The 21,775-nt window shown below is 37.5% G+C and overlaps 2 protein-coding genes across 2 annotated transcripts; one reads left to right on the forward strand and one right to left on the reverse strand.

The window, feature by feature from the left end:
* Positions 1-1,835: 1,835 nt before the first annotated feature.
* Positions 1,836-11,475, reverse strand: hsf5 (heat shock transcription factor family member 5). The gene is made up of 5 exons (XM_084730436.1): positions 10,994-11,475; positions 9,978-10,288; positions 7,582-7,670; positions 6,128-6,508; positions 1,836-2,717 (listed from the first exon to the last, which is right to left on the reverse strand). The coding sequence occupies exons 1-5, from the start codon at positions 11,473-11,475 to the stop codon at positions 2,601-2,603; spliced, it is 1,380 nt and encodes a 459-aa protein (XP_084586562.1). The 3' UTR covers positions 1,836-2,600.
* Positions 11,476-18,445: 6,970 nt separating this feature from the next.
* On the forward strand, positions 18,446-21,240 carry supt4h1 (SPT4 homolog, DSIF elongation factor subunit). The gene is made up of 5 exons (XM_084730684.1): positions 18,446-18,625; positions 19,094-19,200; positions 19,302-19,357; positions 20,723-20,776; positions 20,944-21,240. The coding sequence occupies exons 1-5, from the start codon at positions 18,557-18,559 to the stop codon at positions 21,009-21,011; spliced, it is 354 nt and encodes a 117-aa protein (XP_084586810.1). The 5' UTR covers positions 18,446-18,556; the 3' UTR covers positions 21,012-21,240.
* The last annotated feature ends 535 nt before the right edge of the window (positions 21,241-21,775 follow it).

The raw sequence follows: 21,775 nt of genomic DNA on the forward strand, positions 1-21,775 counted from the left end.
GGACGGAGAAAATATGTTTGTGTGTATATACGTCCCACTTCTTCTTTCAGCCTCGACGACTAAACAGATACAATCCAAAGTTTTACAGCTGGAGGACTGCCATCATAACTCACGCGTGAATGTCCCAAAACTTCCATTCAGCACCAGAGTTAATATTCAAACTCTATAGAAGGCATATCACTCAGTGCCCACATGGAGTGAAGCCCTTCCTCACACAAAACTGTATCTTCCGAGAGAAAACAGGCTTGAATGAACTTTTATCCAGTGTCATTAATGCGAGAGGTTGTGAGGACACGCTGTGTTGTGTTAGAGCTTCAAGTGTGCATTGGTTTCCAACAGCCTGCTCTTCATGAGATAAACAAATGTCCTCATTTGTAACGTGTTTGTCTCACAGTTGAACTGCTGTATCCTCTCCCAGAAGGGCAGGTCCCGGCGACAGTGTATCGATATTCATCCGTATCCAAACGACTAGTAATGTTACAGTGTACACTAGGCAGTCACTGTACCTTGCTATCACATTTTGAGAGTTGACAAACAGCTTCAGAGGACAGCATATTCCGTGGACGCCACATTTTCTTGATAAATCCACCGTAAAGAGTAGAGAGCGACGGCTTGAACTTCAAAGGCTGGGCTACAGGTTGCCGCCGGAAAGTTATAAGGCATGCTGACTGATAAAGCGGTGCCAACAGGTTGGGTAATATTTTTACAACCGAGGAGTTGCGAAAAATAATCCTCGAAGAAGTTGTTAAATTCAGTATACCGCTTTCTCTAATTATTAACTCACGCAAATGGACCGTTGCCTTCACTTATAACTTGGTAATTATACTGGGTCCTTCTGTAACAGACCCATTAACTGATTGTCTACAGATGATCTTCATTTACACCTACACGCTGTAAAAACACAGACTTTCCCCTGAATTCAGCTCCTCTGCTGTACTGAGAGCAATGAGATACGATCCTCCTGAGAACACCGAGGGAAAATGAAGCGTTTATCAAACTCATCAACGATTAAAGAGTCGAAACACTGGAAAAAGTACGGAATAAAAGCGGTCCAAACTCCGTGTAAGCTCCATTTAAAGTTGACCAAGCAGAGAGACGCCGTGTACAGTTATGACACCGTCCCAAAAGTCTACCTCCCGGACTGTCTCTCGCTCCCCTGGGATCTCATTGACAGTCTCTACCTGCTCGCTGTCCTGTTGCCTTCAAGTCCTGTCGGAGATTGGGAGTTTGAAGAAAAAGGTGCGGATGAACGACCAGCTGTGTTTGGAGAAAGATGGATTTTTTGTCACCAAATTTGTTTAAACCAATGAGAAACCGTAAACAAGACTTGCTCCGAGTTGCTCTACAGTTCCTCTGAGTTGTTATAATGACGCTACTATAAAAATGCAAAGTAAAAGGTGTTTACTCCTTTTCTCACGCAATCTGATGTCAAACTTTGGTCTTCAATAATAACATCTATCAATTCCACTTCTGTTACGGAGTCCGTTTTCAACCCAAACACAATTAATTGTTGCATCATTAAAAACAGTTAAAGAAGTAAAGAAACAAGCGCTTCCAAGCAGTACTTGAAGGTCGCATTGGACGCTGAGGGCGGAGCAGCCGCACAGCAGCAGAGTTGATGTAAAGCAAGTGAGTGGCTCCCTCTAGTGTTCACCTTCCTACACAACCAACAGACACTTCGACCATACAGCTGCAATAGCGACAAGAAATACTGAAATACACATAAAAAAACTATCCAGCTGCATTATCTGAAATATATATCATTTAATAATAATGTTTTTGTACATGTGCATTTAAACATGTCAGTTACAAATGTTAAAACACTGCAACTTTCAAGTGATGCAGTGAAAAATAAAAAGGTGGGAAAATACAACTACCACTTGGTCCCCACCACAAAGCACTAAATCACTAGTGGATTTAATTATTATATTTTCATACAATTAGCCTAGTTAATAGATTATCCCCCGTTACAGCAGTTTGATGTAACTTGCTATGACCACCAGTTATATTATTTAAAATTTTTAAGTACAAAATGTGCACATAAAAATGGGGAGATACTAATCTTAATAAGCTTACTACTGCAAGTCTGTATAAATAATACTTAAAATTCTTTAAAATCATCACATTGGTAAAAACAAATTCATAGAAACATTTATGATAATGTAAAACAGTAAATTGTAGATAACACTGTGTTAAAACTTTGAGAAATAAAAAAAAAATATGACTAAGGGTTACTCAAATCAATATATTATCCAAAGTCACCAATAATAAGGAAAACACTACAATGACAATGCATTAAATGTACATTTAACTACTCTTGCTAAAAAATGTAAGTTAGAAGACAGCAACAAATTTCTACACAACTAAATTAAAGTCATTTAAATAGAGATTAAAGCCTGGTGATGACTTAAGATCACATCCTGGAGTGAATCAAGACTCCCTGTCACATGCCAATCAAATCAAGCGAACAAACAAGTTGAGATCTAAAACAAGAAATATGACAGTCAGACAACTTGTTGCAGTGATGACTTGTAAATTACAATAGTTCTTCTTCTAGTTTTATTGTCAATGTGCTCCCTAAATGCTCAATAAAGTCTTACCTAAAGATGTGGTGTACTTCCAGTGCAGCTGCTCTTGTCTGCCTGACTGGTAACCTCAACAGTGTGGCTAATCTCAATGCCTGTGACCTCACTGTCCTTTGTATCATCACTGGTATTCTTGCCAGGGTACAGAGGAAACAACAGTAAATGATTTATAGGTCATTTGCAGAGCTGTTACACACTTTCTTGTAAATGTAAACACCCTATAAAACATAAACAGGGTTCCTACACATTTTCCATCTCAAATTTCCACATTGATTGTCAAATCAGCCCTCAGAAGACTTGCATTTACCCACTCTAGCAGTTCAGTACACAAACCTAAGCAGAAAGCTGGATGTCATTCCACTGTCAAACATCTCTTTTGTAAATAAGAACTGAAAATGAGCTGAAAAAAGGATAATATTTTTTTTGTGTCTGTGCAGCCTTGTTTGTTCATTTTGTCAATGGAAATGACAATGAAAGTAGCCATAAAGATATACAGTTGTTTCCTTATGTAGAAGAGATCTTTAATTGTCTAAAAACTACATAACTGCGTAACTTGTACATGTTTAGACAAGCTTAAAGGAGCAATATGTAAGAATTGTGCATCCAAAAATAAGTACTGCAGTCCAAATAATGAGTTGGAACCATAGACAGTATATTAAATAGGCAGAAATCCTACTTTATATATAGTCTGTTAGAACTGCAATGATTATTAGAATAATACATAAGAAATAATTATTAAATTAAACACCAAATATTTTGATAATCTATTTATCTATTTCAGTAATTTTTTAAGAAAGAAAGGTCAAAATTCTCTGATTTCAAATGTTGAATATTTTCTGGTTTCTTTGCTCCTTTATGACAGTAAACTGAATATTAGGTGTGTATCTCACTGACTGAGACTAATTCGATACGTATCTCGATACATGTTCAATGATATATCTTAGAAATTTTTAAATAGCAATCAATTCAGTTTGATAGGATTGAACCCTGTCACAATACAATACGATATGATGCAGTACAAGACGTGTGAATCTTTACGTTTTGATTCAACTAATGCTACATTTATAGAGTGCTATTAGTTGCAAACTATTATTATTGTTATTAGCTATTGTTCCTGAAATCTTTTTATTAAATATAATAATAGTAGAGACAGAGAGAAGGGGACATTACATTGGTGTTAACATCTTATGTAAATGAGATCCTGTAGCCTAAATGAGAATCTGTGAACAAACTTTAAAACTGTTTAAAATATCAGTATTTCTGCAGTAAGATGATGTGCTGCTCTTCATATGAAGAGTGCTGTGGTTTTGATTAGTGTGGAGAAACAGTGAAGTGTTATCTGCTCTCACAGTGACATGACGTTTCTGTGAGTCAGACTCGTGTCTCTGTTCTCTGCTGTCAGACATGTTTCGCATAAATGATCTGCAGCAGCGTTTCTCATCTTTCTTATAAAACACAAACTTATTCTACACTTCTGCATTATGAAAGTGGTGGTGTGACGTGGTACAATGTCACTTCTATCGCTGTTTTCATTCATTCATTCATTTTCTGTAACCGCTTAGTCCGTAAGGGTCGCGGGGCTGCTGGAGTCTATCCCAGCTGACATTGGGCGAGAGGCGGGGTACACCCTGGACAAGTCGCCAATTCATCGCAGGGCTCACTGTTTTCAGTGCAGTCCATTTTGATGAAATGAAGAGGAGACACAGGAGAAGGAGGAGGGAGCACTTATTTTGTGTGAGAGTGGCAACAGTTGTCCAGCAAGAGCAGTGCAGGCAGAGGTCAGAGGAGAGAGAAGAAAGTGGGAAGTTACAGAAGCAGCTCCCTGATGCCAAAACTCAAACATATGCACATCCTGATGAGATGTATCGATACGCTAGCACTGCATCAATTTGTTTCTGATTCATGTTCAGCTTTTCACCGATACAGGCCATCTGAACCAACGCACTCATATCTTACACATTAACGTCTGATGCATCAGATACATGAGTGAATTGTTACACCCCTTCTGAATATGTTTGGGTTGTGGACAAAACAATACATTTGAGGACGTCATTCTGGGCTTTGGGAAACACTGAATGGCATTTTCACAATTGTTTGACATTTTATAGACCAAACAACTAATCAATTATTCAAGAAAATACACAACAGATTAATCAAAAATGGTGATTAACTCTATTTTTTTTTTTTTCAAAGATTATTTTTTGGGCTTTTTGCCACTATTGTGATAGTGACAGCTGAAGATATGACAGGAAAGGGGGTAGAGAGAGAGGGGATGACACACAGCAAATGGGCCGCAGGCAGGAATCGAACCGGCAGCCACTGCAGAGGACTGACAGCCTCAATACAAGGCACGCACATCCTACCAACTGAGCTATAGGGGGACCATGATTAACTCTAATTAACATGGAACAGGAAAACAAATACACAAGTTATAGGCTGTAATAGAAATGTCAGAGGAGTAGCATGAGAGAAGAATTACAAGCGTCAGAGAAACAAGCACTTCAATCTAGCATGTTTCCTTAACCTCTGATGACATCATTGTCATTTTATGATTTACTACAGTAATTACATTACAGATTTCTCCTTTAATATTTGGTTATTCGTGATGCTATATATTTATAAATGCAATTCAAAGATATTGCTGCATCTTCTGTCAAACTAATTTGGCCACAGATGTCTGTATTCAGTGCAGTTATAAGGCACCTGGGATAGAGCTGTTTTGCAGGCTGTGATAGAGGCAGCTCTGCATAGGAGTGTGCATTCACTCACACTACACACCACACTTCTTGCCTCACTTTCAACAACATAAAGCTCGCAATTTCTCACAGTGGTAAACATTTTGGCTGCACTGTCTGCCCGCTCCAAACAGCATGAAAAACACTCTGCTAGTATGATCTGTTCATTTTACAAATTCTGAATTTTATTTTTTAGAAAAAAAAGAAAAAGAAAATGGACTATAGTCTAGACATACAAATATTTTTCCATACACTCTACTTACCAGGAAATTAAAAAATAATCGGATATTCTAAAACCAATTCTCCATATTATGATCACCTGTAACAATTTTGTAAGACCATGCTGTAACCACTGAATGAATTGAATGGTAAAATGTAACGTTAAGAGTGCATCATGTTTACACTCTGAACTTGGCTACTTCTTGAGTTTTTGTGTGGATGGCTGTGTGTGAGCAAATGCAGAGAGGACAATCCAAACAGAATTTCCTGGCTGAAAGTATTTTAGCTTCTGTGGAGTAGAAGATTATGGATGATAACAAATGTGTTTTTAATGTGTGAGTAGTAAAAAAGTAGAGTGATATAGTGAGAAAAATCCATGTAAAAAAGTAAAAAACATGTACAGAAATAAAAAAAATACAATGTATCAAGATGCATAGATAATTGTTTTCTAGTCATATTGTTGCCCTCGGAATCAGAATCAAATTGAGTCTGATCAAATTGATTCCCACTCTAGTAGTAGTAGGAACCCTGCATAAAACTACATGTCTTGTGTGAATATTTCTGTTTGCAGATAATGTTGAGCCTTACCTCACATATGGCATCTTCAGGCATTTGCTCAGGAACTGAAAGCACAGATTCTTCCTCCTGCACTTTGTTTTTGACAACAGTGGCCTTGCCTGCCATGATAATGGGTCCAGCACTCAAAGGGTTAACTTGCATGGCGCTGCCAAGGTTGTCACACAGCATGGTGTTATAGTTGCTGGAGGAGAAGGGCACCAACACAGGGCCTGGCTTTTCTGAGGTTACAACCTGAACCAGCCTGCTGCTGGGCGGAGTTGGCATCATGTCATCTGCAATCTGGAAAATTGTGTCCAAATTATTGTCACATTTTTTCACCTCCTGGTCTTCCATTTTCTGTGGGTTCTGGTTATGGTTCCCGCCACACAAGATATTTACAGGATATCTTGCCTAAAACAGTGAAATAAAATATGTTTTAGACACAGAACATGTTAAAAATACTCATCCTTCTTGATCAATCACAGATTTGTTGTGAAAATTAGGGGTGAGGAATACTGCCAAATTTGGTTCAGTCTCCTAAAGCCCCAAACATGCTGTTTGCACACTGTCACAGCACACACACACACACCCAGTTCAAAAAGTGTGCATCTTGGCATGTTGGGTCTTTAGAAGACTTGGATTACACCAGATGAGCAGTATGGAGGCATTTTATGTTTTCATTTTGTTGCATTTTTTGAAAACTGGTCACCATTCACTTCCATTGTTTGGGAGATTCTGTAACACTGTTTTCCTGTGAAACTCCAGCAGTGTTTTGTGAACTAAAAAACTAAACTCGACCTTCAAGCTGCATCAGCGTGAGTAGATAATGACTGAACTTTCATTTTTGGATGAACTATCCCTTTGTGTTTACATATTGGAATCATATTTGTTTCACACTTGTTAGTATATTCAGATGTTTTCATATTTCACCTTTGATGTATATATTATTTTCTTTCAATTCCACAAATATAATTAATTAAATAACAAGTTCTGAATACATTATTTATAAAATGTACCATTAACCAATGATCTAAAATATTAATTTAATTACAATCTCCATGGATATTCTGTGCCTGACCCTCTCTGAAAAGGCTCAACTTTGTCTCTGTGCTGAGGGACATGTCTTCATTTACAGGTGTCAAATAGCTCCAAACAGGGCTCCTCTTTCATTCAGTTATGTGTTGGATTAAACTAATCTGCATGTGCATGACAGGTATGTTGTTTCAGCGCACAGAGACAACAGCAGTGGAGAAGCAAAGAGCACATGCACGATTGTTTGTGCAGACAGTTCTGCTCTTTGTGAAAATACATATAATAATGTGGAGAGAGAGAAACTGATCCCTTTTTCCAGTCCTATTGATGCCAGAATCTTCACAACTGAGACACAGTATCCGTAGTATCAATATTTTGGGATCAATCTGCCCACCCCTAATTAAAATAGTCACTGATTATATAACTGACTGAATATACTCAAATTCACCTACCTGATAATAACCATGTGGAGAGAACGGCCCTGTTTGAAGTCCACTGCCTGTCAGGTGTGATGCCCGGTTCAGTTGGTTGCAATGGCAAGCTTCAAGAAGGCCAAAAGATCATTTTTAGATTTTAAAATGGCGGATTTTGGTACCTACTGGAGTTGAAACTTACATTTTGGCATTCATAATAAATAATATTGCATAAAGATCCTTATTAGTACCTTATTTAGTACATTACATGAACTTTTTTCCCTTTCAAGTACACTTTTAAAAGAGAAATCTGTAATATATTTATTGTAATAATAATACTAATAATAATAATAATAATAATAACAATAGCAATAATAACAATAATAACAATAATAACAACAACAACAATAACAACAACAATAATAATAATACTAATAATAATGATAATGATAATAATAATAATAATAATGCCCACAATATGTCATCAGAGACTAAGGATCCATGTTAAGTTGTGATTCTTGCTTCTCTGACAACAATATGTCCCCCTCTGAAATTCCTTTTCTGTGCCAGAATGCCTGTTTTTAATTGCCTGTTTCATGTTAATTAGAATTCAAATTAATGCTGAATGTTTGGTCTGTTTATGAGTCCTAATAAATCAGGAATAATCTTTTAGAGGGAGTGAATGTTTATAACATTTGTAATGTTTATAATGTTTATTATAATGTTTATAATGGTTAAATTGAGCAAATTGTTAATGGAGTCTGTCAGGCATTTAGACAGGCAGTGATTTAACTCAACTCCAGTGTGTATTTTCAGAGCAGTGGGTTTTTGTTTTAGGATAACAAGCTGAACTTTACATCAACAGACAATTGACAGTTCTAAACAGCTGATCACCTTATAGTGGAGGACTTGTCGTAGCATGTTATTTTCAATTTACAATGTCCTGCTGCCAACCCAAACTTACGAGTCTAGGGAGGAAGAAGCGAGGGGAAACAACTCGCTTCAACCATAGATCGAATATTAAATAGGGATTCAAACTATTAAATATACAGTCTATGGCTCCAACTCACCATCGGGACTGCAGTACTCATTTTTGCATGCGCAATTGCTATACACCGATCAGGCATAACATTAAGACCACTGACAGGTGAAGTGAATAACACTGATTATCTCTTCATCATGGCACCTGTTAGTGGCTGGGATATATTAGGCAGCAAGTGAACATTTTGTCCTCAAAGTTGATGTGTTAGAAGCAGGAAAAATGGGCAAGTGTAACGATTTGAGCAAGTTTGACAAGAGCCAAATTGTGATGGTTAGACAACTGGTTCAGAGCATCTCCAAAAGTGCAACTCTTGTGGGGTGTTCCTGGTCTGCAGTGGTCAGTATCTATCAAAAGTGGTCCAAGGAAGGAACAGTGGTGAACCGGCGACAGGGTCATGGGCAGCCAAGACTCACTGATGCACGTGGGGAGTGAAGGCTGGCCCGTGTGGTCCAATCCAACAGATGAGCTACTGTTGCTCAAACTGCTGAAGAAGTTAATGCTGGTCCTGATAGAGAGGTGTCAGAATACACAGTGCATCACAGTTTGTTGTGTATGGGGCTGCATAACTGTAGACCAGTCAGGGTGTCCATGCTGACCCCTGTGCACCGCTGAAAGCACCAACAATGGACACATGAGCATCAGAACTGGACCACGGAGCAATGGAAGAAGGTGGCCTGGCCTGATGAATCAGGTTTTCTTTTACATCACATGGATGGCCGTGTGTGTGTGTGTGTGTGTGTGTGTGTGTGTGTGTGTGTGTCACTTACCTGAGGAACACATGGCACCAGGATGCACTATGGGAAGAAGGCAAGCCAGCGGAGGCAGTGTTCTGCTGGTAAACCTTGGGTCCTGCCATTCATGTGGATGTTACTTTGACACGTACCACCTATCTAAGCATTGTTGCAGACCATGTACACCCTTTCATTGAAACGGTATTCCCTGATGTCTGTGGCCTCTTTCAGCAGGATAATGCGCAGTGCCACAAAGCAAAAATGGTTCAGGAATGGTTTGAGGAGCACAACAATGAGTTTGAGGTGTTGACTTGGCCTCCAAGTTCCCCAGATCTCAATCCAATCGAGCATCTGTGGCATGTGCTGGACAAACAAGTCCGATCCATGGAGGCCTCACCTCGCAACTAACAGGACTTAAAGGGTCTGCTGCTAACATCTTGGTACCAGATACCACAGCACACCTTCAGGGGTCTAGTGGAGTCCATGCCTCGATGGGTCAGGACTGTTTTGGCAGCAAAAGGGGGACCAACACAATATTAGGCATGTGGTCATAATGTTTTGCCTGATCGGTGTATATTGCTCCTTTAAGTAAAGTGAAGGAACAGCTGTGGTTTAATTCACTCCACACATATTTCTAACAGGTTAACTGATGTCATTCTCACCTGGATAGCAGCCTGATGTATATTGTGCACTAGAGGGACTGAAGGTGGCAAAATTCAGATTTCCATGGTGCAGTAAAGCCTGCTGGAGGTGCACAGCAGGGGAGTTTGAGGGTACTCCAGCAAAGGGGTGGCTTAGAGGTACCGCCATTCCTTTGTCTGTAGCAAAGATGGCAGGAGAATGAGCTGCACTATGACCCCTTATCAGGTATCGTGGTGGGACTTGAGCTGCATTGTGTGCTGTCTTGGCCTGGGCTTTATTTGAATGGTAAGGATGAGTTGATTCCTGGTGTGTAGGGCCACACAGTGAAGACCTGCCTGCAGAACCAGGTAGAAAACAAAGCATAACAACTATTTTGGTGATCGGTTAATCATTCAAAATGACATACAAAGAAAGACATTTCGGGATGTCATCTGGGGCTTTGGGTAACAGTTATGAAGATTTTTCACCAGTTTCTGAGTATTTATGGAAAAAACAACTGATCTATTAGTTGAGATAACAATCGCCAAATTAATAATTATTGAAAAAAAATTGTTGTTGTTCTAATTAGAAGTTTGTCTCAGACATAAAGTGATGACATTCAGAACATTCGGAATTCACTGTGATTTTTAAAGTGGTTTGTGGACCCTTCATTATCAATAAATCTCTCGATTAGTTTTTCAATTAATCCATTAGTTGTTTAGTCTATAAAATGTCAGAAAGGTTAAAAATGCAGATCAGTTTTTCCCAAAGCCCAAGATGACGTCCTCAAATGTCTTGTTTTGTCCACAACCCAAATATATTCAGTTTACTGTCAGAAAGAAGTAAAGAAACCAGAAAATATTCACACTTAAGAGGCTGGAATCAGATAATTTTGACTTCTTTGTCCTAGAATATTACTCAAATTTATTTGCAAAATAGTCTGCAATTAATTTACTTATCGATTAATTGTTGCAGCTCTAATATCATTCACTATGCCACTATCGTAAAACTTGGGTGACTATTGTTGTAGGGAAAGACAGAGGTCATGCAGTGACACTTGCCTCTTTTCACATTTTTCTCTCTGCCATCATCACCGCCACCAAATTGCTGGTATTGACTTGGTGGCCGACAGCTCACACTCAGACCAGCTTGGAGCTTGGCCTTATTATCAACGGTAAGTCTCCTCAGACTTGCAACAAGTTCAGGGTGGTTTCTCTTGAAGTTTGGATTGCGAAAATGATGACAGTGGTGGTTGTTTTTGGCATCAACTTTCCTGAAGCCATACAAATTGAGCTGACGGACAAAGCTTGCAAAGTTGGTTGTTTTGAAGCCATCAGTGCTGTCCAAGTTAATGTTACATGGAGACAAGATCTGTCTCTCGAAGAGATGTTGGTCAATGATGATGGCCTCGCCTTGGCTGTCCCAGCAGATGGCATCATATGCTGGATGGTTCACCAAACGCCACAGTTTAGCAGGGAAGTTATTAGGGTTGATGCTGGTAGGGAGCAGTGGTAAAGGTGGGCTTTTAGCGACATCCATGATTTCGTCTGAGGAATTGGAAACAGAGGTCACAAGTAGCACATGAGCAAAAAGGTATTTTTTTAAGGAACAAGTATTTTTCATATTCCCTTTTTAAGCTGTACTTTGACTTTAAGTATATTTTTGAGCCAGTAATTTACTTTTTACTTCACTATATTTGCCATTTACCCTAAGGTTGTCAAAAGTATTAAGTATTAATGCCACATGTATAAAGACAATACAATATTAACATTTGATAGTAACAAACGTTCTAGAGCCATTAAAAGAATTCAAGTACTCATTCACAAGACAGTGTGCCAGTTGTTAATTAAAACTAGGAGGAAAAATTCTCCTATTTTGTAGGCTTAGCACTTCTTTTCTTTTTGCCATGGTATCAAAAGAGTTATCAAGTATTGTTCTTTTATATTAGTATTGTATTGAAGGTTACAAGTCTGGTATTTGTGTCATTATTCTGGGAGTAACTGTACTTTTATTTGAATATAGACGAATCCAGCAACTGCTTTGTGTGTTCCACCATCTTGTGGTGCTGCTTTTCTGCGGTGGTACGTTGTGTCCGTCACTCTTGATGTCTGCTGTTTACGAGACTATCGCAAGATTTTTCATGGTCAGAATAATAGGTACGTTTGAGATGAACTGCGCTTCCCCTGGAGAGTAGACAAGATCAGTTGGCGGCAGCAGGAGGTGGTTTACGAAAGTCTGCAGTCAAGTTGGACAGTTTTCAGCAGACTTAGAGGAAGAGTAGAGGAAGAGACACGAACATCCTGTTAGGTTACCTGTAGACTACAGGCTGTAGTTTGCAGATCATGCTCATAGCTGAAGAAATAAAGTGCGTTCTTGATCACTGACTGACATTAAAATAGAAGACATCCTCCTTTTGACACATGTAACATCTGTTCTTTTATCTGCCTTGTAAAACACTAAACTGTTCTTTTGATAAGTCGTATATATAACCCTTATTGTTATCAGAGACAAAATATCTGCTTGCTGACAGATTAAAATTTCATTGCACAACAGAAGACTGATATGTCCAGCATTAAATATTACAATTACACAGAAAATTAGTATTTTATACAACACGTGGTGTTTGTTGTCAAAATTAAGAGCCAATCAGAGCCTGTCAGCATGTCGATCAGGTGACAGCCAGGCGTTTGCAGTCGGTGGAGAGCAGTTGCGGTGCCTGGCTCTACAAACTGCGGTCGCCTCGATCTCCTGAGGTTATTGTTGCCCACGTGTGCATGACGTCAGAGCAAGTCGGGATCAAGTAGGACACAAATCTGACCGGCATGCATTGTGCGGCGATCACCGCTGATCGATTCTGCGCGGGCCTGGATCATCTCGAACACACCTATTCACTCTGACAAGATCTTGCGGATCTGGAGTTCCCTTCTAGTCTCCGTCTGCTCTTCCTTACTAACAGTGACAGCACAGATAACTGGATTGACACCGGCCCTCAGTAACTGGTTTAGGTTCCTTTCATTAACGTTATTCAAACGTTACATAGTAGTTAGACATTGGTTGTGACAATAACCAGATATGGATAATTAAGACGAGACAAAAACGAACCACCTCCGCCACAAGTGATGAAGAGCTGAGTAATATGTTAAAAATACATAGATGAATTAACATAGCACTATGACACATGGTGGTCCTTTGTAAACTCAAAAATTGGAGTTTGACACGACTGCTGGAACAGCCGAACTGCACAGGTTCTTCCTGACTTGCTTAACATTATTGTCAAAAGTAACGTTACATTAAAAAGTAAGTGTAAAAGTAAAGAAAAATGTTCGCTTGTAATCGGCCCGCGTTCAGTCGCGCTCCTGCTGTGAGGAGATGTCACTGCAGCAATGGCGGCTTGTTAATTTTCGACACTTAGCTAGCCGGATTCGCAGTTGTCTACCCACCACTGCAGAGTTAAAGTATTGTAAACTGAAGTAGGGTAATGTCAGTAAACTGTCAACAGTTAACGTTAAACTGTGTAATAGTCAATCACAAAACCTTTATCTACTATCAGTAAGCTATACAGTTCTGAAGTAGCTTTGTTAGCCAGCGAAGCTGAAGTTGGTCACTTGCATGTCAACTGTTAATGTTAGAACTGATAAACCTTAAAAATATCAAACTCATAGACTGTTTTATTATAGCACATTGGAAACCCACATGACTTTACCCTGCACCATTCTTAAAACGTCTAAAGTTAGTTAACTGAAAAAATAAATTATTGTAAATTGCAAACGCTAGCTATCCTGAAGACAACACCTGGAAATGCTAACTTAATTCACTTTTAGCGTTAGGCTAACTACTGCTCTTCAGTTAGTATTGGCTATCACGAACTCTCTGTAATTGACATTCATTCTAACACAGAAACGTTATTAAGGTTGCATAAAGTTCTTTCTATATTTCCTTGCAGTTTTTGGGTCTCACTACACAAAGAAGAAAAACCATGATGGATATACCTGGCTCGCTGAGGATGACCGTCAGCTGTTCTCACAACTGTTGGAAGAAGTTTCCGAACCGTTGAAACAGTTGAGTTCAAATTGTTCACCAGTCTGACTCTCTGCTGCTAACTGTCGGGATTCTATCAACAGCTAAAGACAACGGTGTACAGACGAGACCTGCTCCTTCTAACGCAGGTACGTGTGTCAATTTGATGAGAAACAAAATCTGTGGTAAAGTAATGTGAAGTCCCGAGTGCAACGCTACAGTCATGTTGTAGCATGACATCCTTATGTTGCACATTTAAAATGTTATGGTATATAGTACAGAGAAGTTAGCAGCAACAGTATAAGTAAGATAACACATGCAAATGAATTATAAATGATGAATATTTATATGTTTATGTATGGAAAACATAATATGGATATAATAAAGACATAAATATAATAACATAATGACGGTCATAATATAGAAATATAAATTAATGAATAATGAAATGAGGAAAAAGACATGGGAAAAGATATAAAAGATAAAAGGTAATGCTTCTATATTTAAATCAAGATTTTGGGGAAAACATTTCATAATAATCCAGAGCCTTATTACTCTTTGTGTTTTCAATGAAAGTAAATAATTTTAATAGAGAATTTAGTTCCATAAGAAAAAATGTGATCTTAAAACTGAAGTGAAGTGATCTGCAAAACTTCTGTTTGTGGATAAAAAAAAAATCCATATAGAACAATTAAGTTAATCAAATACTCAAGAGCACCATCACATGGATTATCATAGCAACAAACAAAATCTTTGCGATTCAAAGAGTACACAGTGTTAACAGGATGAACAGTTTCTATCTCGGGGTCACAAAACAGGAGAGGAAACATTCATGTCTGTAACAAACATTAATGTCTGTAAATATAGCAATAAAACAGTTCACAGGGTATATTTTATGTAAGATTATTAAGTGAACGTCTTCAGCCTTGTTTGGGATATAATACACACAGGGTAGAAGCCAAGCCCTTCTCCATTTCATGTTTACTATTTGAGACCTCCAAAAAACCTTCCTCTATAGGTACACTTTTATTCATTCTTTATTATCTGCATAATAACTAGGTCTGTATTACAATCACTGATGCAGTAACATGGAAATGATTGCAGGTGGTCAGTAAAGGTACCTGTGTACCTGCATTTAACTACTTTCTTCCACTTGGACAAATGAGATGCAGTTCCAATAAAGGGATAGTTCACCCAAAAATTAAAATTCAGTCTTTATCTACTCACCCTCATGACTTTAGTTTTATAGGAAAACAGTGTTGCAGAATCTCCCCAGCAGTGGAAGTGAATGGTGACCAGTTTTCAAATGGAACAAACAACCAAAAAACAAATCAAAACAAAACATGGCATACTTCCATACTGCGCATCTGGTGTAATCCATGTCTCCAAAAACCCTGACATGCGGTTCGCACACTGTCTCGCCACACACACCCAGTTCAGATGGTGTGTATGCGAAAGTGAACGTGGCTCCGAGCTAAGGGTTTACAGTGAAGATTTAAACTAAAAACATGGTGTAAATGATGTCTCTCAAGTCAGCTTTGCATGTTGGGGATTTAGAAGTCTTGAATCACACCAGACAAGCAGTATGGAGGCATTTTATGAGGTTTATTTTTCAATTTGAAAACTGGTCATCATTCACTTCCATTTTTGGGTGAAATATCTGTTTAATTTAAAAACCTTTAAATAACCTACATTTATCAAAGGTAGTACTTATGGTAGAAAAAAAAACTGTTGTTGATATTTGTATCTAATGTAACTTGATAACTAGATAGATACTCAGTACAGATATGTGAAATCCATTAGGTTACCTGATGGATGTGAACTATATCAACAGACAGATAGCAATAGACCTTTTTCACAGCAGCCATCTTGACATGAAATAGAATAAACACAGGTGTTAATAATACTAAGTAACGTTCTGTTCTGCTGTTGTGCATGTTGGCTTACTTGAAAGGCTCTGCTGCACTAAATGGAACAGGACCTTAAAGCTACTACAAGGAGTTTTTAGATGGTTATAAAAAGTCTAATTTTAACACTGATAACTCTATATGACCCACATGAGTAAATGAGTCCATCCGTGACAAGATTGGTTATTTCTATATGGTTATTTTTAATACCTATGACTAGGTCAGATTCTCCTTGAAATCAGATGAAATGGCCCTGTGTTTACATTTTCCCTGACAAAATGACAGCAATTGGAACACTAGTCACTTAAAAAGAATCAGAAGGAGATTTTTATGCAGATCATTTTATTTTTGGCATTATATTTTGTGGTTATGGTGGATGAAACACTACAGTTTTTGCCCACAGTGTCCTCCAAAGTCAGCATGATATGGAAGTATTATAATTTTGTGAAGCTGGTCTTAATTTTTTTGTTTTTCTCACATCTGTCCTTGCTTGTGTTGCATTGTTGTTGTTGCTCTGCTTTGTCTATTGTCTGTTTTCTGCTTAATATTGTCTGTGTTCTACTTTTACTGTAATGAACATGCCTTTACAATTGTTACAACTTGTTTCTCAATTCTTAGTTTTTATATTGATTTCAGGTTGCTAACTTTACATCTGGCCAGTGACTACAGATGAAAACTAGTTTCTTGATTAATTCTGGCATATTTACAGCAGTGTGTGTTAATATTCACTGTCCCTGAAAAATAATTAATTTTGCTGTAGTAGCTTTATTTAGTATAACTGGTAACACCTATGTTTATCCTACTATTTCATATCAATTAGGCTGCTGTGAAAAAGGTCTATATCCACCTCCTCATTGGTACGGTCTACAGCAGACATTCCCAAACTTGAATGAATTGAATGCCTATGGCATTTATTAGTCCTGACTACTTTTTTAATGAATCATACATATTTTATGATAATTTCAAACTTATACAAGTGACTCACAGCCCACCTGCAGGGCCTTCATGGCCCACCAGTGGGCTGCAGACCACACTTTGGGAATCACTAGTCTAAAGCTTTACTGTTGTGTATACTTGGCAAGGTTCACCTGTTTTTAATCCCAAACACAAAATATCAGCCTCAGTCTGATAAGTTCTTTTTCACTGCAAACATTTTAACCCATCATAGCAGGAAAAGTACAGGCATAACCAGTAACTTTAACCAGTCTATTGAATTTCATTGTCCCAAGAAGTTATCCCAGAGAGCCAACATTTACAATAACAGGAGCCTGGAAATTGCACATCTAAATGGAATGCAGGCAGCCATAAACATTACTTTATTCTGATTTTACTTGTGTAAACTGTACGTCATTTAATTTTAAATGCATTTGGATAACATTGTTGAAACGTATAAAAACACAGTATTAATCCAATATTGTCCTTAAAACAAATAACCAAATGAAACCATGAACAAAGAACAGCATGAATCTACAGCAGCTTCATGAGTTGTTTTTTTCTCTTCACCCTCATATTCAAACATTTCCCCAGCTGTAACTCTTAAGAGAGAAAAATGATTTAACATATGGTTCACTATAATGCCAGAGCTAATAAAATAATAATAATGATAATTCAAATTATAAACAAATCAAAGTATACAAAATAGAGACTTACTTGCAGCAATAAGCGATATAACAACACTGTAGTTTAAAATTAATAAAATAAAATAAGAGTACAGATCACATAAGACCAGCTCATTTAAAATACATACAGCTAAATAGTCAAAAACTACAAAGAGGGAAAAATAAAACGTTTTAAATTATCTGAATATGTTCATAATTAAATGGTAATGGAATCAGGTAAAAACAGATTTTTGTTCAACGTAAGGATAATTAAGGAATGTCTGGTCCAGAAGAAAACCGGGAGAGTTAGTGGATCAAAAGGCTCTATTAGGGAGATAATCATGGCAGCATTATCAACAGTATAATCAAGGGAAAGTCAATGAATGAACAGGACCAGCCCAGGACCAACAGGGAGCCAGATTGTCCAAACATTACCTGGATTAAAGTTACAGGCATGTATTATTACAAAATGACCTAATTCATGAAAAACCTTTGTATGTTTTTATTTATTTGTTTGTTTGTTTTTTGTGTTTATTATTGATTATTTGTATTCATTACTGATACTGTATGATTTAGTCCATATAGCTATTGCTCTTTTTAATACCTATTGCATTTGTGTAAATGCCTACATCTTTGCAATAAACTCACTAATGTTTTTTAAACAATAAATAAATAAAATAAAAATCAACCCATAATTCATTCTTACACCAATCCATTACATGTCTTTACGTTTGAATTTGAACATGTATTGTTTTTGTGGCCTATAATCAAAGTTTTTCATTGGTCCTTTGATGGCCAAAAATAACAATAACAATCCCACTTAAGTATATTCAAGAGAGGTTTCTGGGCATAGTGGAACACACATAAGATGTGTGACTACATTAAACAATTCAAGCATAATTCCTGTAACTAAGATGATTATTTCACATTAACGTGATGGAATTATTTATATACAGGCACAAAATAGGGACGCCTCTGTGCACTGTGTAGGTCCTCACAGATCGTGACGTAATACCTCAGCGACTGGAACACATTCATAACATTAATCTGTCTGATAATTCAGTGTTATTTAAGTATTTTCTGTGGGCGCTTAACGTAATGGCATTGGAAACGGTTCCCAAAGACCTTCGCCATCTGCGGGCGTGTCTTCTGTGTTCTTTAGTGAAGGTAAACCGACAAGAAACACTGAAGCTAACGTCTGTGCTAACATGTAGGCTAGCTTCTTTCTGCGCAGTGTCTTCCCTCTGCTGTGTCTCATATATGAACTAAAACTTTACAACGATGTATTCAGGATGACTTTTATTCACTAATAAGTCAAAAAGACTGATTGAACTCTTTGTCTGCTCTCTTACAACAAGGCACTGGCCATAGTTTGTTCGTCCTCTCGAAAGCCGTCACGTATGTTTGGTTAAACTCCTAACCTTACTGCAGACCGAAATACATTTTCACATAGTTGATAACAGTTGATTACTTGACCTGACTAGTTTTAGTACACTCAATTGAAACGTTTTAGAACCAACGCTTCCTGTTGGTGTTTAAAGTCATCTGTATGTGATATTACATGTGATATTGCAGTGTTTTTGTCCTGGATTCATATAATCTGTTACCAACTCACCATCTCCTCCTCTTCTTCAGACCATTGACCAGTTTGAATATGATGGCTGTGATAACTGTGAGTCGTACCTCCAGATGAAGGGGAACAGAGAGATGGTTTATGAATGCACAAGTTCCTCATTTGATGGGTAAACACTGTTAAACATTTCTCATTCAAAAACTTTAAACTGGATTGGATTGTTGTTGTTTTTTTTATGTTAATCATTATTGTCTGTCTGTATGTCGACAGTGTGATCGCCATGATGAGTCCTGAGGACAGCTGGGTCGCTAAATGGCAAAGGATAGGTAAGGATGTGTGCCCCATTAAAGGAATAATTTGGATAATTTTGAAGTTTTTGGTTGTATGAGGTACTTATCAATAGATTGGTCTAGAGCTGCAATGGTTAATTGATTATTAAATGAATCACCAATTATTTTGATAATCAATTAATCATAATTGGATAATTTTTGAAGAAAAACAGTAAAAATCCAATGTTTCCAGCTGTGAATGTTTTCTGGTTTCTTTACTCCTTTATGACAGTAAACTGAATATCTTGTGGGCAAAACAAGATATTGAAGACAACATTGTGGGCTTTGGGAAACACTGATCAACACTTTTCACCATTTTCTGATATTTTATAAACAACTGTTAATGGATTAATCAAGAAAATAATCAACTAATTACTCAACCATGAAAATAGTCTGAGCCACTGAATGCACACTGCTGGTGTAAGTCCTGCCACTGGTCGCTTGCAACTTCTCTTTGTGTACTTAATCTTCACCAAAATGTCCTGACAGCACAGTACACATAATTTCACTCTTTGAAGTTGCACATGGCACCACACTCATACCTGTCCCCCCTAAACAATGACAGGTAGGAACTAATTAGCTCTTAGACAAGAGACATGAAGAAGAAACTGAAATATTACACATGTAAATGTGTTATTAAAATACTAGTTAAAATGCTGTAAATGATAATGAAATAATTATCATATATAACATCATTTATAATAGTAAAGTTAATTCTTCAAGTCCATAATAATGTTGTGAAATTATTATACTGAAACATACACAGTAAACTGCACAGCTTAATAAGGATCACAAAATCAGTAAAGTAACTTACTACAAATAACCTAAAAATGTAATGTGTATAGTAACTATGGTTACATTAGCAGCAGGAAACAGCAACAATGATTTGTTACATTTAGAAAGTGACCATCAGTGAAAATAAAACATGTTTTAAAAGTACGTGTACTCGGTCTGAAAAAAAGTTGTATCAGTGCATCCCTAGTTCAATTTGTTAGTTTATTTTTGTTATTGTGTGACTTTGGTGAATCTGGACATTTAAAACATGAAAGTCACACAATGACACAAACATCTAACAGATGGAGGTAGTGGTAAAACAGCAATGCTCGTGTTCTTCAAGGTAAAATGACAAGTCTGGCTGAGCAAGAGAGAACAATAGTTGGTTTGTAAGAGCGGTTCCCTGTTGGAAAAGGCTGTCAGCAGAGCTCTTTTTTTCCCCTTCAGATTAATTCAGCTTTAAAATGGATATGACCCAATGCTGTTGAAAAAAATCTTGGTCATGTCCTGTATGTTTTAAATATTGTCATTCGTCATTTTCAATTTTGTGACTCATAAAATTGGGTGTATTTTTTTCTCATCCTACAGGAAACTTCAAGCCTGGTGTTTATGCAGTGTCAGTGACAGGACGACTACCTCCAGGTACACTGCATCTAACTGTACTGTCTCACTGTACCAATTCACACACAGTGAACATTTGTTTTTTTTGTTTTTTTTTCTTGACTGGAATTCTCTCCTTAGTGACTGAGTATTACATTAACTTTACAACCTTCTGCTGACGTTGCTAACATTTTTCTCCTCCTCTGAAGGTGTGGTGAGAGAGCTGAAAAGCAGAGGAGTGATCTACAAATCCAGAGATACAGCAGTGAAGACATAAACCCACACCAGAGCAGTTTCATACTGCAGCACCAACTCCAGGAAAAAGTAACAATGGTGGGACTACATTTTCTGTAATGTCTTATGAACTGCTCTCCAACTGTTTAATTTTTGTCTTTTGTTGTGATTAGAAATATTAGCATGGGGGCTTACAGGGGAGAAAAGATGGATTTTTTTTTTATTATTATTTTGAATAATTGTGTAAAAATAAAGTTCAGTTTTATAAGAAATGCGAGTAATTGTCATAAAATCACTTTCTTATTCAAATGCTGCAAATACAGTGGGTTTGTTCAGAGATAGTGATGTATACCATGAAGGACCACAAGTTTGCATCTTCTTGGTCTAAGCAGTTGTAGTGAGTATCAAAGCAGTGTGTTATTCAGTAGACAGTGGGTCTGCCAGTGTCAGATACTTTCCCTAACCCTTGAAATTCCCCAGAAAATGTCCCTAAAAACGGCAGCTGTAAGAAACACAAAACACCATTTTAAATTAAATCTGTGGAAGTTGTTTTTAACCATGCTGCTGTAGCTCCAGGGATGGCAATATTGTTCAATTAGTCCACCACTTCAGTCCTGACTGACATGTCTCAACTTTTGTGTTGTTTCTTTGAAGTTTGGTTCAAACCTTTTTCACAGCCAGTCAGCAGTTTACCTGCTAAACATCAGCATGTTTGTCTTTATGAGTATCTTGGTATGTTGATGTGAGCATTTAGCCACTGGCCTGGCTGTAAGGTGGGGAATTCTTTTTTTTTTTCTTTTTAATTCA

Source organism: Lutjanus erythropterus, chromosome 11, assembly GCF_056507025.1.
Source record: "Lutjanus erythropterus isolate fLutEry1 chromosome 11, fLutEry1.hap2, whole genome shotgun sequence".
NCBI lineage: Eukaryota > Metazoa > Chordata > Actinopteri > Lutjaniformes > Lutjanidae > Lutjanus > Lutjanus erythropterus.